The following is a 15,490-nucleotide window of genomic DNA, read 5'->3' as shown; positions in this document are numbered from 1 at the left end:
ATCTCCCGGTGGCCACACGTTTTAATTCCACGTCCCATTCTGATTCTTTTTTATATTTCAAAATATACTTTATTCAAAAATAAATATATACAATAAACCATTCAATAACTTTTCATCCTTTACATACGTTTCCATTATACTCAGTAAAATATCCGTATTAATAGCCACCCACGTGGCACTCCAGTAGTTCAGCTTAGCATATCATTGTTGAGGGGTATACTCCCCGGCCACCGACCCCTCCCACTCCCACGGGTGGAGAAACCTATACTGTGGTCTTTCCCCACCGGGCCCTTGCGGTGGCTGCACCAAGTTTCAGTGCGTCCCTCAGCACGTACTCCTGCAGCCGAGAATGTGCCAGTCGGCAGCATTCTCCCACGGACATCTCCATGTGCTGGTAGATCATCAAGTTTCGGGCTGACCAAAGAGCGTCTTTCACCGAGTTGATGATCTGCCAGCAGCATCGATGTTGGTCTCCATGTGCGTCCCCAGGAACAGCCCGTAGATCAGAGAGTCCTCTGTTACGCAGCTGCTGGGGATAAAACGTGACACTAACCTGTCCATCCTCCTCCACACCCTCTTTGCGAACTGGCAGTGTGCAAAGAGGTGGGTCACAGACTCCTCCTCACTGCAGTCCTCCCGTGGGCAGTGGGGTGCGGAGACGACGTTCCGGGCGTACAGGAGGGCTCTGACTGGGAGGGCCCCTCTCACCGCCAGCCAGACGAGGTCTTAGTGCCTGTTGGTGAGATCTGGCGATGAGGCATTTTGCCAGATGAACTGGGCAATCTGCTCAGGGAACCACCCCACTGTGTCTATCACATCCTTCTCCTGCAGTGCCTGCAGGATACTACGTGCCGACCACTGCCTGATGGCCCGGTGGTCAAAGGCGCTCTCCTGGAAGAACTTTGCTACGTAGGACAGGTATGCCGGCAATGACCAGCTGACTGGGGCGTTGCGCGGGAGTGGGGCCAGACCCATCCTTCGTAGCCAGGGCGACAAGTAGAACCTGGGCACATAGTGGTACTTTGTGCCCACATACCTGGGCTCTACACACAACCTGATGCAGCCACATACGAAGCTAGCCATCAGGGTGAGGGCGACATTGGGGACGTTCTCGCCCCCGTTGTCCAGGGACTTGTACATGGCGGTCCGTCTCACCCGCTCCATCTTGGATCCCCAGACGAATCTGAAGACAGCCCGGGTGATTTCCGAGCTGTAGGAGCGGGGGACGGGCCAGACCTGCGCCCAGTACAGCAGCCCTGAGAGCACCTCACACCTGATGACCAGGTTCTTGCCCGTTATCGACAGGGAGCGCCCTCCCCACAGTCCCAGTTTCTGTTTCACCTTGGCAGTCCGCTCCTGCCAGTTCTTGTTGCACACCTCAGCCCCTTCGAACCAGATCCCCAACACCTTCACGTGGTCAGACCTGATGGTGAAGGGGACGCTGGATCGGTCGGGCCGGTTGCCGAAGAGCATGGCTTCGCTCTTCGTGCGGTTGATCCTGGCCCCCGACGCTAGCTCGAACTGTTCGCAGGTGCCAATCAACCTGCGAACTGACCTCGGATCAGAGCAGAAGACGGCGACGTCATCCATGTACAGGGAGGTTTTCACTTGGGTCCCTCCACTGCCTGGCAGCGTCACCCCTCTTATGCCCTCATCCCTCCTGATGGCTTCCGCAAAGGGTTCTATGCAGCAAACAAGACAGGGGAGAGGGGACAGCCCTGCCTGACTCCAGACCTGATGGGGAAGCTGTCTGTTTCCCACCCGTTGACCTGGCCTGCACTACGGATGTCTGTGTATCGCAGTCTAATCCAATTCCGGATTCCCTCCCCAAATCCCATTTTGGAGAGCACGTCCGCCATGTACGTGTGCGATATCCTGTCGAAGGCTTTCTCCTGGTCCAAGCTGACCAGGCAGGCGTCCACCCCCCCGTCCTGCACGTAGGCGATGGTGTCCCTCAGCAGCGTGAGGCTGTCTGAGATCTTCCTGCCCGGTACAGCACAGGTTTGGTCCGGGTATGTCTATCCACGGCCTCCTCTACTGTAAAGATGAAGCCACACTCAGGTTGGAGGAACAACACCTTATATTCCGTCTGGGTAGCCTCCAACCTGATGGCACGAACATTGACTTTTCTAACTTCCGTTAATGCCTCGCCTTCCCCTCGTACTCCATCCGTTATTGCTCATCCTCTGGGCTTCCCCCCTCCCCCTTTCTTTCTCCTTCGGCCTCCTGTCCCATGATCCTCTCATATCCCTTTTGCCAATCACCTGTCCAGCTCTTGGCTCCATCCCTCCCCCTCTCAAATCTCTTACTAGCTCTTCTTTCAGTTAGTCCTGACGAAGGGTCTCGGCCCGAAACGTCAACTGTACCTCTTCCTATAGATGCTGCCTGGTCTGCTGCATTCACCAGCAACTTTTATGTGTGTGGCAAGTAGATCATTTAGTCCCTTGAACCTGTTCCATATTCAATAGGATCAGGACTGATATTTTGCTTCTGTACTCCTTTCCTACACTAATCTGTTGCTCCTTGGTTCCCTTAATACATAAAAATCTATCAATTCTGCTTTCAATATACTCTGTAACTGAGTCTCTACAAACTTGCTTATGTAGACAATTCAGAATATTTCACTTCCTTGTGGATGAAGAACTATCTTCTCTTCTCTGTTCTAAGTTGTCCACCCCTTATAGGGTACTGTGACCTCTATTTCTAGACACCCAATCCTTGCATTAACCATTTCAAGCCCCTCAAGAACTTTGTACATTTCAATCAAGTCATCTTTCATTCTTCTAAATTCCAGTCAGCATTGGTTGAGTTGGCTTAATTTCTCCTCATACAACAAATAATAATGAGCTAGGATAAGTAAAGTTGACTGGGAATCCACTATACTGTCATAAAGTCACAAATTGGGCAGTAATGTTTCTTAGTAAATAAACTTTGCCACCCTTATCCATTTCAGCTGATACATAATTTCAAATGCAATATTTTTTTTACAGTTCACGACTCTCTCAAATTACTTAAGACATTCCTTTCAGTAAAGATTTATGGATAATAAAAGCTGGCTTTATCAGTGACAACAGCATCCTTTCAATGAATATCTAACACCCAGGTCCTTCAGTACTTCAAAACAACAATTCCTCATGAACTAATGAGAATATTGAGTCCCAACTTACTTATTCCTTTTTTATTATTACCTCTCCTGACATAAACTAGTTGCAAGATCAACATATCTCGTATCCAATTTGAGGTGGGCATTTGTGGCATTGCAAGCTATTGATACTGATCTCCAATCATTTATTAAATATTTATTGAATTCCCAATTTAATACATTATGCTGGTTGCCTTGGATATTAAATGCTATTGCAAAGGTCTTCAAACATGCCAATTTTGCTTGAGATTATTTCATATTAGTCATGTACCAGTTGGTATAATACAGCTGAATAACCATTAGTACATTGCACAATCTTTACAACTACTCCAGATGAATCCTGTTTGAAGTACCCAAAACCTAATATTCATGTGCAGCTGAAAAATGCTTGGATAGACTTGTGCTGTCTGACTTTGATTCGGTCCAGTGTGAGGTGTGCTTCATCTGCTCTTACTCACTGGTGAAATGAGTCACCAGGTGGCAAACCCTTCTGTATGCAATATCAGGTAAACCCCGAATGCAAGGTTTAAAATGAATAATCAATCTGGTATTATCCTGAAATCATTTTAATGACTGATTCTGTCGTGTCAGAGTAAGTGGCTTCCTTGGCATAGTAATAGTTGGTGCTTGAATTCTGCACTATCTGTAGGGAGACGTTTGAAGGCCAAGTGGGATATAAATGGGTACATTCTAACTGCTAAAATAATAATGTTCTCATATGTAGGTGTGATTGAATTTCAACGCTGTTGACATCAAGCCAATACATGTGAGTGTTGCATACTACTTGAATGGATGGTGCTTAATTTTGTCATCATTATATGTGGCCTCACAGGCTTCCTATGGACAAGAATTCCAAAACATGACTGTTTAGCAACACCCTTTAAGTTGTCATTTAAGACTTGATTCAGGGTTCTTTCCTCTCTCTTGTCCTCCATGGTCTACTGCAAGGTAGAGAGAGAAGAGTGGAAGGAACAACACTTGTTAAACAAATGAATGGAGAACATTTGTTCAGGGAAGCTAGAATGGAAATGCTTAAAATTGTGCAATGATGCAGACAAATGCCAATACAAATGTGATGTGAGACTGTGCTCTAACGGGGACTAGTATACCTGCAAAGATGACAGCAGTAATGAGTTGGCTTAGGTTTTAGTAGACAAAGGGATGGCATTGATAATAGAACAGGATGTGGGCAAATATACCACTGTGCTCACCTTTATTTAAAGGCTAGCACCACCTTCCTGTTGCTGAACTTGTGGGCTACTCCCATCAACTTTTGTTTCATTTGGAAGCTTCTTCCTCTCATCAGTAAGGAACTGCATCACCCACAGGTCCTTTCAGCCTGAAACAGCACATCCAGGGAGGGGTTACCAAATACAGTACATTATAATTGTATGTTTCCACTGTCTTTCTATATACAGACACTGAAATAACTTGCAAAAAGTAGCATCAGGTGCCTAGTTATTCTGGAAATTTAGAAGTATTTAGTAAAACAGAGGATAGATAGAAAATTGATTGAAAGATCCTCTGCACTTCAGATTAAAGCACCTAATTTTCAGTGCAATGTATGAAGACACAAATGCTATTTTTTTTACAGTCTATCTTCTGTTCATTTTGCTACCTAATAGTGCATGAAGACATCATTATCCTTGAGGGATAAACACAGACTTTCCATGAACAACAGAAATTGCAGGTACTTTTATAGCCGCTAGGCAATGGCACTATAGAGATTATTACAATGATCAACCTCCCCATAGCTGTAACTTCCAAGTGAATGGCACCTTGCGAGGTAGAAGATATCACTGAATAAAATCTGCACAACTATCCACGATCTGGCTACAAACCTACTAATATTCCTGACCTGTGTTCCTGATTATAACCCTGGTCTTGATCATGACTTCATACTCAGCACACATCACTAAGTCTGTTTTCAGATATACTATTTCTGTATCATTGCAGCTATTATGTTAACATAAATCTGCAACTCACAGGACTTGGAAATTAATATGTTAAGTAACATGTCGAGTAGATGCAATTTACATATTTGTGAAGAGTAAACATGGTGACACACAAAGCAAACATCCAGCCCAAGTTCCAGATTTCAAGTACAAATGTGCACCAATATTTTATTACTTGTCAGCAGAAGACATCAAACGTATTCATCTCATGACTCACCAGATACCATATGGTGGGATTCTGGAGGAATGCATGATGTTTATCAATATTCTTAATAAAACAAGAAGAGTACAGACTTCAAAAGTATAGAGTTTTGCTGAGTGTACGTCAACAGGTAGTGAGAATTTTGAGTAATCGACCACAAATTCGCAATATAAAATGAACAAAATTATGTTGGACACACTTTATAGATATTTCAGTGCAATTTCCTAGATTCCACGTGTATTTAATTCTGTCATTATTTGCTTGTTGCAGTTATTATTGCTCAAAACCAAATATTTCAGCTTCAGGTCCACATATGGGCCACAGCTTCAGCCTCCTGCAAAAGGAGTGGCATAAATGTTGGCTTTTGGCAAACGAGCAATCTCCAGATAATGGACAGAAAGGTTCAGTTGACAAGTAAGTGTGTTGTCAATGCCAGGTATGGGATGCAAGATAGGTAGAAAAAGAGAGACCCCATTCAGCATTCAAAAGATCAGTTGGGGAAACTTTCCAAAAATCAATGTGTATTCTCACCAAAATAGATATACTGATTCCACATTTTTAATTTTTAAATTTTAAAATTCAAAATCAAACATGTCTTAAACCAGACAAATCTAACTTTACTTCATGGTAATAGCATAATAGTACAATTAAGTCCACGTTTTCTTATTTGCTCTTCACTAACACAGCGCAGAAAAGAAAATTGTATTAACAAATTCACAGTAACTGTTCTTGCCATCCTAGATTATGAACCCACGAGTGTGTAGGTAAAGTATTTTTCTTGCTTGAGCTTAAATGAAATGAATGACTTATTCTTAAACTTGGAATTCTTGGTTATTCATTTAAGCTAATAACCTTAGACCTGATGTCAACATTGCATTAAGGGGCAGAATACTACATTTGGTGGCAGAGCTGATTATGAACAGTGGAGCTGTACCTTGTTGCTGCTACGTTCCTCCGTCATTGAATTTCTGACCTTTTCATTGGAGCTGTCTAATGACTACATCACAGAACAAAGAACAGCCACAAAACAAATGGTTTAAAAAAAAGAGATGAATTAAAGCACGAGTTAGAAAATATTGTTAGAGATGAAGCTTTGTCCTTAATATCAAAAAACAATTATTCATCCTAAAATAAACACTACCCCTTAAGAATTTCACTGGCATTTCTGCAATCTATGGTCCTATGGAGATTAAACTCACAAGAACTACCTTAAAATAATTATCATGATAAAAGTGGTATGATCATTCCCTTTAACATATTAAATACTTGCTTTTTTCATATATTCAATTAAAAATATTTTGTAACCCAAAACATTTGCTTTATCAATATTTTAATAGAGGACTGTCAGGTCAAACAGAAGAACTGGTTTAAGGAAGTACAAGATGATGTTGCTTAGACAAATTTAAAAATATCAACATTTTACTTCTTCACAGGTTAAACTATGAATAAAAATGGGGTAGAATGCAGGTATCAGTCATCTGGGAGTGTAGCAATTCAAAGTAAATAAAGGTGAAGTGGTACCTTTGAAAAAAGAAATGTAAATATGACTAAGCTGGAAAAATTCACATTGGAGTTAAATGAGAGCAACGCATATATTTAAAAGTATGGTGATGAAAGGCATTACTGTATATACTGTACCTTATCTGTCACTGAATTAAAAAAATAATAATCTTTAAAAGACAAAGTGAAGTCTAATGTTATTAAAATTTATGGAACTGATCACATTATTAATGATGTTAAGAAGAGTCAGGAAATAGTCAAAGAATGAGATAGTGACTAACAGTACTCTGGAAGTAAGAATGTAGAAAATAAAATGTTACAACTGAAGATCATCAGGCTCTCACCATAAATTTAAAAGAGGAAACATGAAAGGGCAATTTCTTCCTTGTCAACACAAGTGGAGAGATATTTAAGGAGGAAGGCTTGATCAATGGTATCAAAGGCCATGACAGTAAAGGAGTGATGATGCATTCACAAAGGCGGGTCAACTGTGTAATTTAGAGTGTCACCAGGAAGGAAAGTTGATCTCGATAAGATTGTAAAGGAAATGAGGTAAACTTAAAGTTTCTTTTAATACCTACCTCATTTTGACATCGTTTTTTGGTGAATATATTTCTAATGAAAGTCTCTTGCACTTCTTCCTGTTTCACGAGGTACTGCCAAAGTCTTTTAACTGGAAGTGCAGTATGATGTTTTGACCTAGAGACAAAAAGTCATTTCAGATGGGCAGTAACTTGAGTTCTAATAGAAAGACTTACACAGTTGTATAAAACAAAATTAACAGAAACGTACTTTACTATCTTAAATGAATGCTTCAAAAACAAAATATAATAAAATAGCCTTTCCAGTCAATGTAACAGTCCTGGCCCTATCACATCATTTGTATAGAAGAACAGGGAAAGTAGATTCATGTTCCTCTCCAAGTTACTTTACATTTTACATATTAGCATGTTTTTACCTCAGCGAATCAAAAAATCACAAAACTCCTCACCTAATACAATGGACTCCAGCATTTCAAAGCAGCAGTTCTTAATTTCCTCCAGACAATTAAGGATGATCAATAAGCACAAACCTTGTAAGCAATCTTCATATCCCAATAATAAAAAAATAAATTTTGTTCATTTTTTTCCATAAGCTATTTCTAATTTGTTTTCTTAATTCAGTTCCAATTTATTAACTGGAAATAAAATTACTTCATCAATTGGAAATAAACCAAGTAGTACATCTTTCCCTCCTGGACAAAAATCATAGAAAACCTGGGAAGTCACTATTTTCAATATATAGGCAACTTTTAATTCAGCCCATCACGACGTCAGTAAAATAATTTAATTTGTTGCATTATTATCCTTACTTGAATGGTGTATTTGTGGGTTCCAGTAATGCTTTATGGATGAGAAGAGCAGGTCCTGAAGAAATTGTGCCTTCACTAGTATGCATCGAGATGAAATCTGGAGGTGGACCACCAAATAACTCAAGTCGCCGAAGAAGCACCTGTTCCCAGCGCTGAAGAGTCTTTAAAATTGCATGACAAGGAGGAGAGCAAACAGGAAGTTCTGCAAGAAAGCAGTAACACTTAAAATAAAAAAGTAATTAAAAATCTTGAGAGTTTGGAAATATATTTGAATCAGTTGCTTCTTCCCTTTTGGGTTATAAATCCGTTATCATATACACTCAGAGCCCCACATAACGCTATCCCACATAGAGTTGATTTGTTACAAAGCAGTTATTCAATTCTTATTGAAATTTTAAAAAATGACGTAATATTTATTTTAAACACCATTAAAAACTTCTCAGGAGTGGCAGCCGTTATAGTAAACATTCTATTGGCCTATGAGAGTCCTTTACATACGCTCTGAGCCATTCACAGCCAATCACATAAAAGTTCACGCTCTGCCTCCCTTGTGCATGTATAGCTTCTTGCTCCCTCATCAAGTTTTTCCACAACATTCATCGATAATAACCCTGATTGGGAGTGTAGCAATAAGGCAAAAAGAGGTGGTCTCAACATGTTTCCTGCTACCTTATAACTGCTTCATGACAGGAACCTTAAGAAAAGGCAGTCAAACCTTGACGCCTACTTGAAGAAGAAGCCAAAATTAGAGGAGGACCCACAGCCTGGTCCCTCCTCTAAGCTGTAACCACCACCCGCTTCCCTCCGTTTCTGCTGTTGTGATGTGTTGCTGCTCCACTGATCTACAGGTTAGGCTTATTTGCATGTTTGTTACTCCACAAATTACCATGTGTACATAAAATATCATGCATCTCAGGTTTGATTTTTAAAAAAAATCAGACATATATTACCATTTACATAATGTTATACTAACCCCACATAGTGCTGATTTACATAGCGCTCCGCCCCCAAGGAACACATCCTCAGCATTAACCGAGGTCTGAGTGTATATTGAAACTGTGAAGCTAAATTCTTTTCTCAACACCTTGAGAATAAATACAAAGTGATTAAGGAAGATTAAAAATATTTTGTTATATTTTGAAGTAAATAGACAATTACCTGAAAGATCCAGCCCTGCCATTGGATAAAAGTTCTTTAAATTATGTAGCACCAACTGCACCATAGCATATCGCATCAGTGACCAGCTAAACAAATTAAAAAGTTAAACAAATTATTGTTAAAATAAATACTTTTTTTCTTCTTTTATTATTTAAAATAATGACAAAATTCAGCACCATCTAAGTCACCAATTGGAATAGACATTACTTTTCAACCATTGTTTTAAACCTCCTAGAAAAAAATCTATCAGAATGCTTTGAAGCAAAATTTGAATTAATTCAACAAGGTTGTAACTTTATTAAAGCACCTTTCGCACCACAGGTACACCAGCCCATATTTTGCAATCAATGGCAAAATGCCAATGCTTACTGCCGACTTGGATGAACCTGCCAACAAAACATGCAGGCTCGGTGAAAATGGTTGCGCTATTTGTGATGTCTTCAGTAATTAAGCAACAACCAGGTGACCATTGCAGCACTTAGCAAACTGTCAATTAACTGACTCAGAAATCCAGTAGACTGAAGAATTTGGACGAGTTCAAAATAAAAATGTGGTCATATAAACTAAGCTTTTAAACATGTTTCTGAGATTTGAATAAAGAACGGAACATATGCATGTTTTAAGTAGAAACCAATACAACATAAATTTTAAGGGAATTTTAAAAACATTTAGAGGATTCAATTGTTCCAGTGATAAACAATGCACAAGATGAATTTTCAGTGTCAACTTATTAAAATCTCAGTTACGCTTAATTCATGGAATGGCATATTCATTGTTTTCCTAGTGAAAATTAGAATTAGAATTTTACTTCTTACATCCATCTCACAACATGAGGGAGTAAAAATGTTTGTTGCTTCTCCATCATTATGTACAAGCGATGAGGAAGGGAAATGTGGGAGGATACTGCCAAACACTAAATTGTATACATAATTGTTTTGTATACATGTATGTGCAGTCAGATATGCAATCAGATCAACATGTATTGATCAGTCTGATGGCCTGGTGAACGAAGCTGTCCCAGAGCCTGTTGGTACCATTTGCCAGATGGAAGCAGCTGAAACAGTTTGTGGTTGGGGTGGATGAAGTTCCTGATGATCCTCTGGGCGCTTTTTACACACCTGCGTTGTAAATGTCCTGAATAGAGGACTGTTCACATCCACAGATGTGCTAAGACTATCTGCACCACTCTCTGCAGTGCCCAGCGATTGAAGGTAGTACAGTTCTTGTACCAGGCGGTGACAAAGCCAGTCAGGATGCTCTTGATGGTGCCCCAATAAAAAGTCCTGAGGATCTGGGGACTCATCCCAAACTTCCTCAGTCGTCTGAGGTGAAAGAGGTGCTCTTGTTCTTTTTTCACCACACAGCCAGTGTGTACATTCCAGGTGAGATCCTCGGTGATGTGTATACCGTGGAACTTGAAACTACTCACTCTCTCATCTACAGTAGAATTGATGTCAAGAGAGGTGAGCCTGTCTCCTTTCCTCCTCTAATCTATGAACAACTCCTTTGTTTTCCCAACATTGGTTGCTTTCGTGGCACTACTGTGTCAGGGCGTTGACCTCCTCTGTAGGCTGTCCCATCATTGTTGGAAATAAGGCCTATCAATGTCATGTCATCTGCAAATTTTATCAGTAGATTGCAGCTGTGAGTGGCAACATGGTCATTTGTGTATAGGGAGTAGAGGAAGGGGCTCAGAACACAACCCTGGGGGGCTCCTGTGTTGAGGGTTAGAGGGGCAGAGGTGAGGATGCCCATCCTTACCACCACCAGTGATTTGACAGGAAGTCCAGGATCCAGCTGCACAAGACGGGGTGCAGGCCGAGGTCTCTTTTTTGTTGAGCCTGTGGGGGAGGGGGGAAGAGGTATGGTGTTGAATGTCGAACTGCAAGAAGAGCATTCTAACATAAGCATGCCTCTTCTCCAGGTGAGTGAGGATAGTGGGTAGTGCTGTGGCTACAGCATTGTTCATTGATCGATTGTGTCGGTAGGCGAATTGTAGGGTTCCAGTGTGGGTGGTAGCGTGCTGTAGATGTTGTTCTTGACCAGCCTCTCAAAGCATTTGCTTATGATTGAGGTGAGTGCGACAGGACGCCAATCGTTCAGACATGATACCTTGGTTTTCTTTGGTTCAGGGTATAGTTAATAAAAAATTACCATCGTGTCAATTTACTGATTTTACATTGATTGCTACTGTAAAAGCTGTCATGCAGCATCCTCAATCATCCCACCCTGCAAAAACTCATTTCAGGGACGTAGCACCATCAATTTGCGGGAGACTTCCGGGAGAGGTAGGATGTCTGCAATAGAGTAGCTCCTTAGCAGCTGGCCAGCTAGTTTAAATAACGTTAGCTATGCTAATGAACGAATGACACCTGTTAAACTCACGTCAACACGTCTTTTACAGTCTTAACCCACCATGGCCAATAGAAAAGTCACTGTTGCAAACAGTGCAGCCAGCAACACTGTCATTATTTTCACCCCTATTAGGCAGGGGTACACTTTAGTGTAGTCTGGAGTGACATACATTTTATATTTTTTTTGGAACACTCTGCCATGGCATGCTCTCTCTCTCTTGTGGTCGTTCACGCGCTCTCAAGCGCTCTCTCTTTTGCTTTCGCTCTCGCTCACGTGCTCTTGCTTGCTTTCTCTCTCGCTCTTGCGCTCTCTCTTGCTTTCCCTCGCTTGCTCTCAAAAAAATTGATTTCCATGATATTGCTTATAATTTGTGGGCATCAGGGAGCCACTAGTAATATGCGGGAGACTCCCAGAACTGCCAGGAGAGGTGGGAGGTCTGCATCCTGTAGGGGAGCAGCAAATTACTGTTAATTGCTTCTGAATTTCCTGTTTTAATTTTGCAGATATGAATTCTCTTACTGATGTCACATTTTCTCCACTGACCAATGTTTGCTGACATTTTGTTAATGCTTGCATAAACTTTGAACCAAAATTTCACAACATATTTTTAATAGATTTGTGCTTCAAGTGAGTAATCCCAGTTATGGTGTCAGTAGAAAAACCATCAAAAGGATACAGGTAATGCAGTTAAACACAGGGATACATTCCTTTTTTAATCACCATATACCTGAAATATATAGCATTCTATAAACCAGTATGAATTAAGCATTTTGTTACACAGCAACTACAGTGGCTTTTGAATGAACATGCCATTTTAATCCCAAAAGACATTTCTGAAAAATGACTCAGAATTAGAATTCAAAATGACAAGGTTGAATCATTCCAGACCAAAAGAGCGACCAACACTTAGAAACGTAGAAAAGCTACAGCACAATACAGGCCCTTCAGCCCACAATTCTGTGCCGAACATGTCCTTACCTTAGAAATACCTGTGGTTACTCATAGTCCTTTATTGTTCTAAGCTCCATGTACCTATCCAGGAGCCTCTTAAAAGACCCTATTGTATCCGCCTCTACCACAGTCTCCTGCAGCCCATTCCACGCACTCAGCGCTCTGTGAAAAAAACTTACCCTGACATCTCTTCTGTATCTACTTCGAAGCACATTAAAACTATGCTCTCTTGTGTTAGCCATTTCAGCCCTGGGAAAGAGCCTCTGACTATCCACACAATCAATGCCTCTCATCATCTTATACACCTCTATCAGGTCACCGCTCATCCTCCGTTGCTCTACGGAGAAAAGGATGAGTTCACTCAACCTATTCTCATAAGGCATGCTCCCCAATCCAGGCAACATCCTTGTAAATTTCCTCTGCACCCTTTCTATAGTTTCAACATCCTTCCTGTAGTGAGGTGACCAGAACTGAGCACAGTACTCCAATCGGGGTCTGACCAGGGCCCTATATAGCTGTAACATGACTTCTCGGTTCTTGGACTCAATCCCATGGTTGATGAAGGCCAATATACCGCATGCCATCTTAACCACAGTCAACCTGCAGCTTTGAGTGTCCGATGGACTCGGACCCCAAGATCCCTCTGATCCTCCACAGTGCCAAGAGTCTTACCATTAATACTATGTTCTGCCACCACATTTGACCTACCAAAATGAACCACCTCACACTTATCTGGGTTGAACTCCATCTGCCACTTCTCAGCCCAGTTTTGCATCCTATCAATGTCCTGCTGTAACCTCTCACAACTCTCCACACTATCCACAACACTTCCAACCTTTGTGCCATCAGCAAATTTACTAACCCATCCTTCCACTTCCTTGTCCAGAACATTTTAAAAAATCACGAAGAGAAGGGGGTCACAGAACAGCACCCTGAGGCACACCACTGGTCACCAACCTCCATGCAGAATATGACCCGTCTACAACCATTCTTTGCCTTCTATGGGCAAACCAATTCTGGATTCACAAAGCAAGGTCCCCTTGGATCCCATGCTTCCTTACTTTCTCAGTAAGCCTTGCATGGGGTACCTTTTCAAATGCCTTACTGAAATCATATACACTACATCTACTGCTCTACCTTCATCAGTGTGTTCAGTCACATCCTCAAAAAAATCAATCAGACTCGTAAGGCACAACCTGCCTTTGACAAAGCCATGCTGACTATTCCTAATCTTATTATGCCTCTCCAAATGTTCATAAATCCTGCCTCTCAGGATTTTCTCTATCAACTTACCAACCACTGATCTAAGACTCACTGGTCTATAATTTCCTGGGCTATCTCTATTCCCTTCTTTGAAGAAGGGAACAACATCTGCTACCCTCTTATCCTCCGGAACCTCTCCCATCCCCATTAATGATGCAAAGATCATTGCCAGAGGCTCAGCAATCTTCCCCCCTTGCCTCCCACAGTAGCCTGGGGTATATCTCGTCCGGTCCTGGTGACTTATCCAACTTGATGCTTTCCAAAAGCTTCAGCACATCCTCGTTCTTAATGTCTATATGCTCAAACTTTTCAGTCCACTGTAAATCATCCCTACAATCACCAAGCTCCTTTTCCCTAGTGAATACTGCAGCAAAGTATTCATTATGTTCCTTCACTACCTCCTCCAGTTCCATACACACTTCTCCACTGTCACACTTGATTGGTCCTATTCTCTCACATCTTACCCTCTTGCTCTTCACATACTTGTAAAATGCCTTGGGGTTTTCCTTAATCCTGCTCGCCAAGACCTTCTTATGGCTCCTTCTGGCTCTCCTAATTTCATTCATAAGCTCCTTCCTGCTAGCCTTGTAATCTAGATCTCTAGCATTACTTAGTTTTTTCAAGCTTTCATAAGTTTTTCTTTTCTTCTTGACTAGATTTTCTACAGCCTTTGCTCACCATGGTTCCTGTATTCTACCATCCTTTCCCTGTCTCATTGGAACGTACCTATGCAGCACGCCACGCAAATATCTGCAGAACATTTGCCACATTTCTGCTGTACATTTCCCTGAGAACATCTGCTCCCAATTTATGCTTCCAACTTCCTGCCTGATAGCTTCATATTTCCTCTTACTCTAATTAAACGTTTTCCTAACTTGTTTGCTCCTCTCTCTCTCCAATGGTAAAGGATATAGAATTGTGATCACTATCTCCAAAATGCTCTCCCACTGAGAGACCTGACACCTGACCAGGTTCATTTCCCAATACCAGATCAAGTACAGCCTCTCCGCTTGTAGGCTTACCTACATATTATGTCAGGAAACCTTCCAGAGCACACCTAATGAACTCTACCCCATCAAACTCCTTGATCTAGGGAGATGCCAATCAATATTGGGGAAATTAGAATCTCCCGTCCTGGCAACCCTGTTATTATTGCACTTCTTCTGTTTTATTGGATTGGGCTGGAAAACAATTTATTTCCAGTAAATGAAAGGATTGGGTGTGGTTATTCAGAGTCTAGGCATTGCAGTCGAGGCATATTTTTGTATCAGCCTGCCAAGGAATCACTTTCAGCTTCCTTTTCCTTCTCAGTTCCAGAAAGAGGTCATATATTGATGATCCTAGTGCTCAACTCCATATACAACTCTTTTTAATAACCAGGCAGCCTCAAAGAAAAAGCTCTCAGGAAATGCTTTGTTCATTAAACAACAACAGTCCCATAACCCAACATAGTAAACTTGATAAAGAAAAAAAGATACCCAAGAGATTAAATGTTCATTGCCAATAAGAATAGAAAATCAGCTGGGGGATAGAAAGCAGACTGATGTGGAATGATTATTTTTCAGACTGGGGAGAAATATACAGTGTATTAGCTATCTCTAACTATTAAAAAT

At 41.4% G+C, this 15,490-nt stretch overlaps 1 protein-coding gene across 8 annotated transcripts in view; it reads right to left on the bottom strand.

Moving 5' to 3' along the window:
* The window catches only part of LOC140211578 (dmX-like protein 1), a 199,880-nt gene that overhangs the window by 45,641 nt on the left and 138,749 nt on the right, over positions 1-15,490 (bottom strand). For 5 of the 8 annotated variants that reach the window (XM_072281438.1, XM_072281439.1, XM_072281441.1 and 2 more), the window contains 4 exons: positions 9,309-9,394; positions 8,151-8,352; positions 7,381-7,498; positions 6,234-6,296 (listed from right to left, as the gene is read on the bottom strand). In XM_072281438.1, coding sequence (XP_072137539.1) covers positions 6,234-6,296; positions 7,381-7,498; positions 8,151-8,352; positions 9,309-9,394 — 469 coding nt within the window. The remainder of the gene's footprint in view (positions 1-6,233; positions 6,297-7,380; positions 7,499-8,150; positions 8,353-9,308; positions 9,395-15,490) is intronic. The other 3 variants (XM_072281440.1, XM_072281442.1, XM_072281443.1) reach the window with 1 other exon arrangement.

Source organism: Mobula birostris, chromosome 17, assembly GCF_030028105.1.
Source record: "Mobula birostris isolate sMobBir1 chromosome 17, sMobBir1.hap1, whole genome shotgun sequence".
NCBI classification, from domain to species: Eukaryota; Metazoa; Chordata; class Chondrichthyes; order Myliobatiformes; family Myliobatidae; genus Mobula; species Mobula birostris.
The sequence above is the reverse complement of the archived record's forward strand: the minus strand, read 5'-3'. Positions and strand labels throughout refer to the sequence as shown.